The sequence below is a fragment of the Chiloscyllium punctatum genome, chromosome 27, assembly GCF_047496795.1.
Source record: "Chiloscyllium punctatum isolate Juve2018m chromosome 27, sChiPun1.3, whole genome shotgun sequence".
Classification (NCBI taxonomy): Eukaryota; Metazoa; Chordata; class Chondrichthyes; order Orectolobiformes; family Hemiscylliidae; genus Chiloscyllium; species Chiloscyllium punctatum.
The window spans coordinates 52,332,517-52,345,012 of NC_092765.1; the positions used below are offsets into that span (position 1 = coordinate 52,332,517).

Sequence of the window (12,496 nt, forward strand, 5' to 3'; positions counted from 1 at the left end):
TAATCCAGAATCTGGTTTCCAGCATCTGCAGTCATTGTTTTTACCTCTGTGTTCATTAACCCTGTCTAATTGTTAGAATTTCATCGATTTCTATCTGATTCTGCCCAATCTCATTCTTGAGGTCCAATAAATATAATCCTAACTGATTCAACATCTCATGTCAATCCTATCACTCCAGAAATTAGTCTAATCAGCCTTTGCTGCACCCCTCAAATCCTGCATACACTGTCCCAAATACAATCTCGCCAAGATCCTGTATAATTGCAGCAAGACATCCCTTCTCCTATACTGAAACCTCTTGTTATGAAAACCAACATACCAATTGCCTCCTTGACTGTTTGTACACCTGCATGCTTATTTTCAGAGACTGATGTGCAAGGACATCTAGGTCTTGCACATTTCCCTCTCTCAATTTATAGCCATTCAGATGATTTTCCACCTTCCTGTTTTTATCTACATTATCCTCATCTGCCATGCATTGACCTACTCATTTGACTTGCCCAAATCAGACTGAAGCATCTCTCCATCTCTATTAAGCTTACTCTCCAAATGAGAGGGTTGAACAATAAAGGGAGAACTAGCCATTTGGATACAGGACTGGCTTGAACATAGGAGACAGAGGGTGGTGGTGGAGGATTGAATCAGACTGGAGGCCTGTGAACAGTGGTGTGCCACAAGAATTGTTGCTGGGTCCACTACTTTTTGTCATTTAATTAAATGATTTGGATGTGAACATAGGAGATATGGTTAGTAAGTTTATAGATGACCCTAAAATTGGTGTAGTGGACAGCCAAGAATTTACTTCACAGTAAAATGGAATCTTGATCAGATGAACTGAGAAATGGCAGATGAAGTTTAATTTAGATAAATGTGAAGTGCTGCATTTTGGAAAGGCAAGTCAGGGCAGGACTTCTACACTTAATGGTAAGGTCATGGGGAGTGTTGGTGAACAAAGATCTTGGAGTGTAGGTTCATAGTTCCTTGAAAGTGGAGTGGCAGGTAGACAGGGTAGTGACAAGGTATGCTTTCCTTTATTGGTCAAAGCATTGAGAACAGGAGTTGGGAAATCATGTACAGGACATTGGTTAGGCCACTTCTGGATTACTGCGTTCAGTTCTGGTCTCTCTGCTATAGGAAGTGTGTTGTGAAACTTGAAAGGGTTTAGAAAAGATTTACAAGGATGTTGCTAGGGCTAGAGGGTTTGAGCTGTCGGCAGAGGTTGAATAGGCTGGAGCTGTTTTCCCTGGAGGGCCGGAGGCTGAGGGGTGACCTTACAGAGGTTTATAAAATCATGTGCGGCAGGAATAGGGTGCATAGATAAGTCCTTTTTCCTGAGGTGGGGGAGTCCAGAACTAAAGGGCATAAGTTCAAAGTGAGAGGGGAAAGATTTAAGAGACAGAAGGGGCAACATTTTCATGCAAAGAGTAGTGTGTATTTGGAATTAGCTGCCAGAGGATGTGGTAGAGGCTGGTACAATTAGTGTTTAAAAGGCATCTGGATGGGTACTTGGATAGGAAGGGTTTTAAGGGATATGGGACTAGATTAATTTAGGATAATTGGTCAGCATGGGCGAATGGACTGAAGGTTCTGTTTCGATGCTGTACAGATCTAACCGCAGATGCTGGAAATCGAACAAAAACAGAAATTGCTAGAAAATCTCAGCAGGTCTGGCATATCTATGGTGTGAAATCAGTTAACATTTCAGGCCCAGTGACCCTTCTTCAGAACTGATGGTAGCTAGAAGTTGGTTTTATGCCGACGATAGGGTTGGGTGAGGTTTAAGGAGTAAACAATAGGTGGAGATAGAGCCTAAAGAGAGAGAATAGTTGGACAGACAAAGGTGTGGGTAATGGTCAGTGTAGAAGATGCTAATGGGGACGATGAATGGCTAACAATGGGTAGTAAGTAATGGCAGACCAAGTGATAACACACTGGACCAGCTAATCTAATGTTTCCTGATTTCTTTCTCCTTCCCTTGGATGCTGTGCTTTTCCAATATGCTGGTACTGTGCAGAATTTAGGGAGTTTCAGAAGATTAAAACTAATGCACCACTGTCTTTGCAGTCACTTTCTTTCAGACCTTAAAATGTAGACAGTCAGGTCCAAAGTTGTCAGATTTTACTCTCATTAGTATTCTTTAATGACTTGTGATTTCTTTAAATAGCTTTTTTTTTTCCTCCTAGCTCACTGTCCCAAATGCTTTTGATTGAACTTGCAATGCTTTTTGTGTTTTATATTGTGAAGACACATACAAAATACTATCACAGAGTCTCTATCATTTTGTTTCTATTTCCTTTTCATTTTTCATTCCTTGGGCTCTCCCACTAAGGGGCATCTGCTCACTTTTGCTCCACATTTCCTTTTTTATGTACTGGGAGGAACTTTTTCGATATTTCTTCATTTTCATTGTACTCCAGAGTGTACCTGTTGATTTATTTTTTAGCCGTCCTACTGATTCGTCAGAATAGATAATCAGCAGGAGGTTTCCTTGCCTGTGTTCAACCTGAAGCTGTGAGACTTCATGGAGTCCAGATTCAATGTTGAGGACTCCCAGAGGAACTCCCTCCTGACTGTGTACCACTGCGCTGCCACCCTTACCTCAAGTTCACCTGGACCATCTCAGAAACTTTCCTCCCCTTCCTGGACCTCTTCATCACCATTTCTGGCGACAGACTCAACACAGGCATCTACTTCAAACCAACCCGACTCCCACAGCTATCTGGACTACAACTCCTCCTTGCTCCCAATTCCTCTGCCCCCGCCACATCTGCTCCCAGGAGGACCGGTTCCACTCCAGGACATTCCTTCAAGTGTCACAATTTCCCCTTCCACGTGGACAACAATGCCATACAACACATTATCCTCTGTCATTTCCGCCACCTACAAACAGACCCCACCATCAGAGATATATTTCGCTCCACATCCCTATCTGTGTTCCGCAGAAACCCTTGTTCTGTCCAAGCCCCCCACCAACCCACATTCCACTCCCAGTACCTTCCCTTGCCAAGCACATGGAGTCTTGGGCCGCCTCCACTGCCAAGTCCTAGTTACCCAACACCCAGAGGAAGAATGCCTCATCTTGGGCGCCTCCAATCACAGGATCAATATCGATTTCAATAGTTTCCTCATTCACCACCCCCAGCTAACTCGGATCCAACCCTCCAGCTTGTCACCGCCCTCTTGAACTATCCTACCTGTCCATCTTCCTTCCCATCTATCCATTCCACCCTGCTCTATGATCTAGCATCATCAGCCCCCACCTTCATCTACATATCGCATTCTCAACTACCTTCCTCACAACCCCCCCCCCCCCCCCCCCCCCCCCCCCCGCCTTCCTCCCATTTATCTCTTAGCCCCCTGGGGTCCCCCCACATTCTGATGAAGAGCTTATGCTCGAAACGTCGATTCTCTTGCTGCTCCTTTTCCAGGACCACACTTTTTGACTCTGATCTCCAACATCTGCAGTCCTCATTTTCTCCCACCTCTGCTGGATCTGTCCTGCCAGTGAAACAGGACGTATCTGAGGATATGATGGTTGTGTCTAGGATGCAGTCATACTCCTAGAACCATACGTTACAGATAAGGTCAGGCTGTTGCTTGACTAGGCTGTGAGACAGCTCTCCCAATTTTGCCACTGGCCCCCAGATGTTAGTGAGGAGGACTTTGCAGGGTCAACAGGGCTGTTTCTGTTGTCTTTTCCAGTGCCTAGCTTGATGCCAGGTGATCCATCCGGTTTAGCAATTGAGAGTCAATCACATTGCTTTTGTCTGGAGTCACACAGACCAGGTGATGATGGCAAATTTCCTTCCCTGAAGGACATTAGTGAACCAGATGGGTTTTTCCAACAATTGAACATGATTTTGTGGTCATTATTCAACCCTTAATTTCAGATATTTATTAAATTTAAATTCCACATCTGCCATAGCAGGATTCAGACACAGGTCCCCAGAACATTATCTGGGTCTTTACATAAATAGTCTAACAATACTACCACTAGGCCATTGTCTTCCCTGGCTGTGGAAGCATATGGTATACTTGTCTTTATTAGTAGAGTCATCGAGTTTAAGAACAGGGTAATTATGCTGAAACTGTATAAAACATAGCCACAGCTAGAGTACTATGTGCAGTTTTGGAATCCACATTATAGGCGGAATGTAATTATATTGTAGAGGGTACAGAGGAAAATTACGAGGATGCTGCCTGGGCAGGAGAGTTTCACTTGAGGAGTTTGGGGACAGAATTTGGGGTTGTTTTCCTTACAACAGAGTAGTCTGAGGGGAGAAATGAATGAGATGTATAAAATTGAGGGTGTTGGTAGGATCGACAAGAAGAATCCTTTCCCTTGATGGAGGGACCAATAACCTGGGGCAGAAGTTTTAGAGGGAATGTGAGGAGAACCTTCTTCACCCAGAGGGTGATGGCATTCTGGACACTGTCTATAAGGATCATAGAGACAGAAACTGTCATCACATTTGAGAATCATCTAGATTTGCATTTGTGATTCAAGACACAGAAGATAATAGGTCAAATGCTATAAAATGGGATTAGAATAGTTAGGTTTCTTTTGTCCATGCTGTTTGATTGGTTGAAGGGCCTTTATCTTTGCTGTAGATCTTCATTGGCTATAAGCCCCCTTTTTTTTGTAGTCCTATTCTCATTTTTACTGTAAACTAATAATCAGAACAAATGTGCAGCTCCTTCCTGGCCCAGCACTTGTGCCAATGTCCCATTAAGTTGTATACCTCCAGCCTTGGACCTGGTGTTACCGCTGCTGCTCAATGCTGGTCAGTAGCTTTATGTAGGATGGGACCTAATTGGCACTTGATCTAGCTAGCAGTCAATCTTGCTGGTTGGGTGGGCAGGAGGGGAACAGGCCAGCCTACACTTTGTTGTAAAAATGGAAAGTCCATTCCCTGTCTCCATTTCTTGTCCTTCAGTAAATTTATGATAAGAGCAATCTGCATGAATTATTCTGACTTTTTTAATTGTGAGTCTTCATTTTCTTAGCTCCTGCATCGCTTTCCTAGGAGTATTTTTGATCACACAAAGTAAGAAGAAGAAGATGTTTGAACCATATGTCGTGATGGATGTGATTCCAGGTTAGTGACAGATAGTGAAGAGAGAGTGTGTCAATGAGATAGAGGAAAGGCCATCTACTATCAAAACCCTTTGTAATTTTTCAAATCTATATTCTCTGCTTTAAGTAGAATAATTGCAATTTGTCCAGTATCTCCACAATGATTAGTGTTTCATCTGATACCATTCTAGTTACTTCCTCTCTACGCTTTTTCCAGTGCTTTTGGCATTCATCCCAAAATGTGGTGTGCAGCTTTGGTTACAGTCCACCAGTTGATGATTCATATAAATTCCATATAAAAGACTCCTACAAAGTATCCTTGCATCTGTACTCTCTCTGTTCACAAAACTAAAGAGCCTGAATAATTTTTAAAATCAGTTTTATCAAATTGTCTTACCATCTTAAAAAACTTGTGGACGTGCATCTCTGGATCTTTGTTCCTACACCCCCTTATAAAATTGCAAAATTGACTAATATTGCCTGGTATCAGTTTTCATTCCAAAGTGCTTTTCAGCAATGTATCATTCAACATGTGTCTGCCCATTTCACCAGCTGAAGTTGCTATCTGTTGCTATCCTAACTGTGGTTTATAGCAAGTGAGTTCTGGGTTTACTGCAGACTTCCTAATGATGGCCTGGGATCCAAGTTATTGAAATCTATCAGAAGAGCAGTGTCTTAATACTGTCCTTTTTTTGAGTTTAGGTGGGGAGGGGCATCATAGCCTCTATTTGCACTGTTGGAATTCTGTGTGGCCCATTGAATGCACCGAATGTCCTAAAAGCAACGACCCCCACCATACTCTTTCCCTATGACCCTATATTTACCATAACTAATCCACCTAGCCTACACGTCCTCCTCTGCAGGCACTTTATCATAGCCGGTTCGCCTAACCTGCACACCGTTGAACAGTAGGAACCAGCTGGAACACCCAGCATGTCCACACGGACATGCTCCCCTCCAGTCTGAGAAATAAATTTGTCACTATTTGCATTCTATCCCTTAACTGATTTCCATTTCATGACTCTAGTCTTTTTAAGTATAGCTATAGTCTCGCAATATTAATACTTTGTTCTTTACAGCTTTCTGATTTCTACCTCCATCTCCTTTCCATTTGGTAGTATAATGTTTCCACATTACCATCTGCTCATGAAAATAGATTCTCTATTTTAGTCCTTGAGTTCATTATCCCTTTCTAATGGTGTAATTATATCTTTGATTAACATTGACATCTTCCATTCCCTGCATCATTTTTTTTACTTACACTGAATACATTGCAGCTGTAAATAATACATCCCTCCAGTTGATGTTTGAGTTAAGTTTCCAATACTGCTGACATATCATATTTCCATGTAGCAACTGCACTTATTTATCAAGCCAACCTTGGTCTCTCTAACATTTCTCGCTCTGATTGATCACTCCTATTAGTCAGAGTTTTACACCAAGGAGAAAGACCATCCTTTGAGCATGTGCAGCTGTGCCAGTCCATCACACTGAATATCACATTCCTCTGATCACTGCAATTCATCACAGTTGTTTGCTGTCAAATGCTGTGCATGTGTATGGACTGCATTCCCAGGCCATTGACACCTCATGAGTATTCTTTGTTTAAAAACTAGTTTGAGATTGTTGCAGTCAGGATTCCTGCACTGTCTACCTGTTCTGACCCGACTTGATGGCCACTTGCTCACTCAATTCTCCTGGACTCTGTAGCTGTGGGGTGACCACCTCCTGAAGTCTGTTGTTCAGGAAATCCTCAGCATGGAGCAAGGCCCCCACAGATTCTGGAAATCCTGGACATAAGTCAGAGCAACTAGAAAGGGGAGAGCTTTCTGCAAATGCAAGGTTCAAGGCAGAGCTCTCTCATTGCCATGAAACGTGCCAGGCACAAGTCTCTACTACCTATTCAACATATTCTGAAGTTGTAACCACCAAGTTCTAATATTTTTCCCCAATTTCCAATGCTTTAATGCTCCTTGGCTGTCTCTGCCCGTGTGCCTTTCCTTTCTTTGACAGCACTGCTTTGCTAAGACCTGGTAATATCTGAACCTTTTTGTTTCTCCAGGACTGAGGAGCATGTTTGATAAGAAGAGCCCAGTACAGCCAGAACTTAGTGGCTCCTTCTCCTATGGCACCTTGGAGAACAGTGGTAATCCTGCCAATAATCAGCAGCTACCAGAAGCTCATCAGGAACCAAATTCAGGTCACTCAGTCATGGAGCCAAAGTTGGAGTGAACTGAGCCCAACAGGAGATAGTGAAACCTGGCCCACTCCCAGTTTCTCGTGAATACTGCAGCCTGTGGTGGATGGAGCAGCATGACTGCAGATTGGACCAAGAGTGTCTCTTCAGCTCCTGTTCTGCTGCTCCCGGGTCTGTTGGCGCAACAGGAAATTTGTACTTGCACTATATGCAGAATGCAACCATGGACTGGGTCCTGGGTCCTGGATCCAGCCAGTGTTCTGAGATCCCCAGTCTACTCCTCACCCTCATTCAATTAGTTTATCTGCTTTACTCCTGGGTCTTGCCTGGTTACCTGGGTTACTGCCCAGCTCCTGACTTGACCAGTAGTCAGTCTCGAGCTCCTGCAAACAGTGGGGTTCTTTATTGAAAATGGAAAGCTTCAGGTTTATCAAGTTATTTAATGTATTTGCTTTGTGCTGTATGAAACAGTAGAGTTCCTGTTTTGATTTGGGAGCGTTCATGTTTTAGTTTTTTTATATATAAAGATTAGTGCTGATGGCTTTCTGCACTTAATCCCAGTGAATGAAGAAAACTGGTCTGAAGATTAGGGAGGCAAATAAATCAAAGTGAGCGTGGACTGCCGTGCACTTGGAGCTCATTGCATTCAAGGCAGAATCATTTGTACACAGTTAGTTGGCGTATATAGGAAAAAAAACAGATGAGAGGGAGGAGACAGATGGAGGGTGAAGGAGGGACATGATTGGAGATGTGGCATAAGAGATGGGCTGGTGGACATGGAGACCAAGAGTTGCATGTGGAGATGGATGGACGGCTACTGGGTAGCTGCAGAGGAGTGTGGGGATCATAGTGTGTTGGAGACTGATTTGTGTAGGAGAGGGTTAGGTGGCCCGGGTCAGTGTTCTTCTCCAGTAGCAAATGGCCTTTTGCTAGCTCTTTGCAAAAGCGTTCATTGACTTATGGGTAAGTCAACCTCAGCAGTTATATTCACCTCCCCTCTAGAGTTTTGTTCTTTTATCCTTTTTTGGATCAAGACGATGTTGTGGGACTTTTAGATGTTACACTTTAAGGGATAAATGATACTTTGACACTAAAAGCAATTTAGAGGCTAGTATCAATAGGATCTCTGTAGACCCTGTGTAGACAGGGAACGATACTAATGAAAATGTTCTAAGAAGGCCTTGGATGGTAACAGTGTAGGTCAAAGATTGAAAAATGAGTATTCAGCAACACCTGGGTTGAGATTGATTGATTGTTTATACCCTGACAGGTTGAAGGACATATGAACCAATAACACAGAAGGAACATCTTTATCTCTGTATGAAGGAAGATTGGAATATAGATGAGAGGGTGCTGATAGTATAAGGGTAAACATGCATGCTAAAGAAGCTTGCTTCAGTCTAATAACTCAGACAGATCTCTCCCTGCGTCGCTTCAATAAAACCTTCATAAAATCATTTTCTTAGTCTCCATTAAATTATCTTGTTATGGGCCAGGCTGGACCCACATTTCAAGGCAGCAGCTTGGGCCCCAACTTTGCTGGTTGTTTTAAGCAGGTGTAGAGTGCATATTCCAGGACTGATGCAGCTGGCCCAACCGCTTAGTTTTAAACAAAACAATTTATTGCAAGATTACCAAATGAAACACAAACAAAAGAGAACAGAATTCAGAATAACTTAATTTATCGGAAAACCCAATAGATTATCCCAACTTAATGGTCTTGTTCTAAATACTTGTCACAATCCCCATAAATGCCCCTTTGCAAAAAAGGTAAAATCAAACACAGGTTCTTACAGGAGAGAAGGCAGAGTGATTCAGCATGGAACACCTTTGACCAGCAGCCTCAAAACTGACGAGCAGCTCCAAACCCAAACCCAACCAGATCAGAGAAAAGCTGTGCTGGGAGAACTCTCACTTATCTTTCATTGTACAAGTTTGTTTTTAAACTTAAAAGCTTCTTCAAATGGATCAACTCCAGACATTTTGGAACCTGTGTCTTTATGACCTGCTGGGGAAAAAAAAATCAAGGACAACATAATCTTGTTAACGGAGCAGCATTGTCGCACTTTAAAAAGCAACACACCTGGAATGAGGTCAGCAGCTGAGTAGGCCCAGTAGAACCCCACAGAGTCAGTGAGCAGGTTATTTTGTTCAGGTGCTGCTTGACAACATGGTCGGTGACTCCATTGTCATTTTACTGGTGATGGAGTGGTAATTGGCAGGGTTGGGTTTGTCTTGCTTTTTAAGTACAGGTCAAACCTGGGTAATTTTGATTTTAAATGCTACTAACAGCGATGCTAAATGTATGCCCCCAAATGTATTAACCGGGGCCTCTGGATTATTTAATTCAGTAAGGTAAAAACAATGACTGCAGATGCTGAAAACCAAATACTGGATTAGTGGTGTTGGAAGAGCACAGCAGTTCAGGCAGCATCCAACGAACAGCGAAATCGACGTTTCGGGCAAAAGCCCTTCATCAAGAATAAAGGCAGTGAGCCTGAAGCGTGGAGAGATAAGCTAGAGGAGGGTGGGGGTGGGGAGAGAGTAGCATAGAGTACAATGGGTGAGTGGGGGAGGAGATGAAGGTGATAGGTCAAGGAGGAGAAGGTGGAGTGGATAGGTGGAAAAGAAGATAGGCAGGTCGGACAAGTCAAGGAGACAGTAACTGAGCTGGAAGTTTGCACAACATGGTTGAAGAGCTTCAGAGCAGAGGAAATGACCTGGGAGTTGCAGTGGGAGAGGGACTCCCTGAGATTCTTGTAGAGAGAGGAGGAAAACTTCTTCAAGGCAAGCATCCTTGCAAGAGGATTCGCAGTAGGGTTAAAATCAACAAGGTAAAAACAATGACTCCCTGAAGCTGCCTGAACTGCTGTGCTCTTCCAGCACCACTAATCCAGTATATTATTTAATTCAGTGACAATTCCACAAGGACATTTAAGTGTGTAGGCTGAAAGGACTTATTGTGAAGCTGTTATTGAGAACATCACCACCAACATCCAGACTGTCTGAAGTGTCAGTTTCCAGCTCTCCAGTAATGTCAACAAAAACAAAACCCTGCCCCTCTCAGAAACATTGAATATAAATAGAAACAGAGATACTCAGCATTGAGAGGGATGGGGCAGAGACACAGACACTGTTCCACCCGGATGACCTTTGCTCCCAGTTATTTTGGCTGAAACCTGAGTGTCAGTCAAATGGGGAGGGTTCCTGGTTGTGTGGCAGAGATTCGATATTCACACTTTCTGGTGTTATGTTGAAACACCTGTTGCCATTGCTGTTCTGAGGGTGTATCTTTGTCGGAACTGTGTAAATTTTCAGAATGACAGTGAAGCTTACAAAGCTGAGAGCTGGGTATGACATTGGTGCTCTGTGTGATTTATCTAATGTACAAAACAGCTTTTTGAAATACGATAGTGAATGCCTGAAAGCATTCCAGGCCGTGATATGCGCCTACAGTGAGTGACAGTCAACGGAAGCCAGCCTCTGTCAGCCCTCTTAATAGAGAGGGGGAGGAAATTCACAATTAATGTTCTACAAAGATAATCCCCAGTTTTAAAATGACCCGAGCTCTTCAACATACAGCATTGGCACAATATATGGCATTCAGTCAGTGACAGACCTTCGACTAATAACATTTAGTGCTGGTCGCACCACTAGTAAGGGCTACACGACAGAAAAACGGGTGAGTGTCAGGAAGACCAGTAAGTGTGGTCTGGCAGTGCAGGAGACCCCTGTGGCCAATCCCATCTCAAAACAGGTATACCATTTTGGATATTGTTGGATAAGTCCCCTCAGGAGAAAGCAGCAGCTGCAGCTAGATCTGTAGCACCAAGACAGCCACTATTGTATAGCGGGAAGGGTTGAAGTTTAGGCAAATGGTCGTAATGGGGGACTCTTATAGCCATGACAGGCATTTCTGTGGCTGTGAATGAGACTCCAGAATGGTGCACTGCTTCACTGGTGCCAGGGGCAAGTATGTCCCAGCGGGCACAGGATATTCTGAAGGAGGAGGCTGGGCAACCAGAGGTACTAATGACATAGGCAGGAAGAGAGTTGAGGTCCTGTAAAGGGATTTTAGAGAGTTAATTAGGAAGTTATAAAGCAGGACCTCGATGGTTGTAATCTCAGGATAACTCCCTGTGCCACCTGCCAATGAGGCTAGGAATAGTAAGATAATACAGTTGAACTGGTGTAGGAGAGTGTGCTTCAGAAATCTAGGTCACTGGTATCTCCTCCAGGCAAGTAGGACTGTTGCCCCTAAACTGAGCGGCACCCACATATCTGCAAGATTTGCTAGTGCCACTTGGCAAGATTTAAACTAGTGTGGCAAAGGGGGTGGGAACCAGAGCAGTAGGTCTGCATGTGGAATATTTGAAGAGAAGAGTAGGACTGAATGGTAGGAAGAACAGGCAGGGCCAGGTTAATGATCATGGTGGGTTGAGAGGTCTGAAATGTATTTTAATGGAAAGAGCATAACAGGTTAGTGAGAGACTGCATTAGTACATGGGGCTACAATGTGGTAGCCATTACAGAAACCTGTAAGAGAAGGGCAGGTCTGGTAGCTCAACATTCCAGGGTTTTTCAAGCAGATAAAGAGAAGTGGGAATTTGTATTACTGAAGAAGGTAAATGTCACAGCTGTGCTAAAAGAGGACTCCTTGGAGAGTTCATCCAGTGATGACATATGGGTAGAGTTCAGGAATTTAAAAAATGTGCAATCACTGTGAAAGCATTATACTATAGGCCTCCCAATGGCTAGCTGGGAAATGGAGGAACAAATATATGTCAGAACATCATGGAAAGATGTAAAAATAACAGGATGGTTATAAGGGGTGATTTTAACTTCCCCAGTTTTGACTGGGATCGCCTTAGTTCCAGGCATTTAGATGGGCCAGAATTTATTGGGCACATTCAGCTTGGCCAGATGATCAAAGTTTCAGTGGGGGGGCATTTTGGGAACAATGATCATAACTGTAGGTTTTAAGATGATTATGGGTAAGGATAACACTGGTCCTCAGGTGAAATTGATAAACTGGGAGAAGGTAATTACAACATTATTAGGCAAGGACTGGAGAAATTAGATGGGGAGTGGTGGTTTGAAGGTAAATCCAAATCTGACTTGGGGGAGTTTTAAAAGCCAGCTAGTTGATCAGAGTTCAGGACCAGTATGTTCCTGTGAGAGTGAAAGATTGCGATGGCAAGATTTGGGAGTTTTGGATGATA

At 43.4% G+C, this 12,496-nt stretch overlaps 1 protein-coding gene across 1 annotated transcript in view; it reads left to right on the forward strand.

Moving 5' to 3' along the window:
- The window catches only part of nipal3 (NIPA like domain containing 3), a 56,796-nt gene extending 48,065 nt beyond the window's left edge, over positions 1 to 8,731 (forward strand). Inside the window, exons 10-11 of the mRNA XM_072548657.1 lie at positions 5,008 to 5,099; positions 7,140 to 8,731. Of these exons, the coding sequence (XP_072404758.1) occupies positions 5,008 to 5,099; positions 7,140 to 7,309 (262 nt within the window). The 3' untranslated portion in view covers positions 7,310 to 8,731. The remainder of the gene's footprint in view (positions 1 to 5,007; positions 5,100 to 7,139) is intronic.
- The last annotated feature ends 3,765 nt before the right edge of the window (positions 8,732 to 12,496 follow it).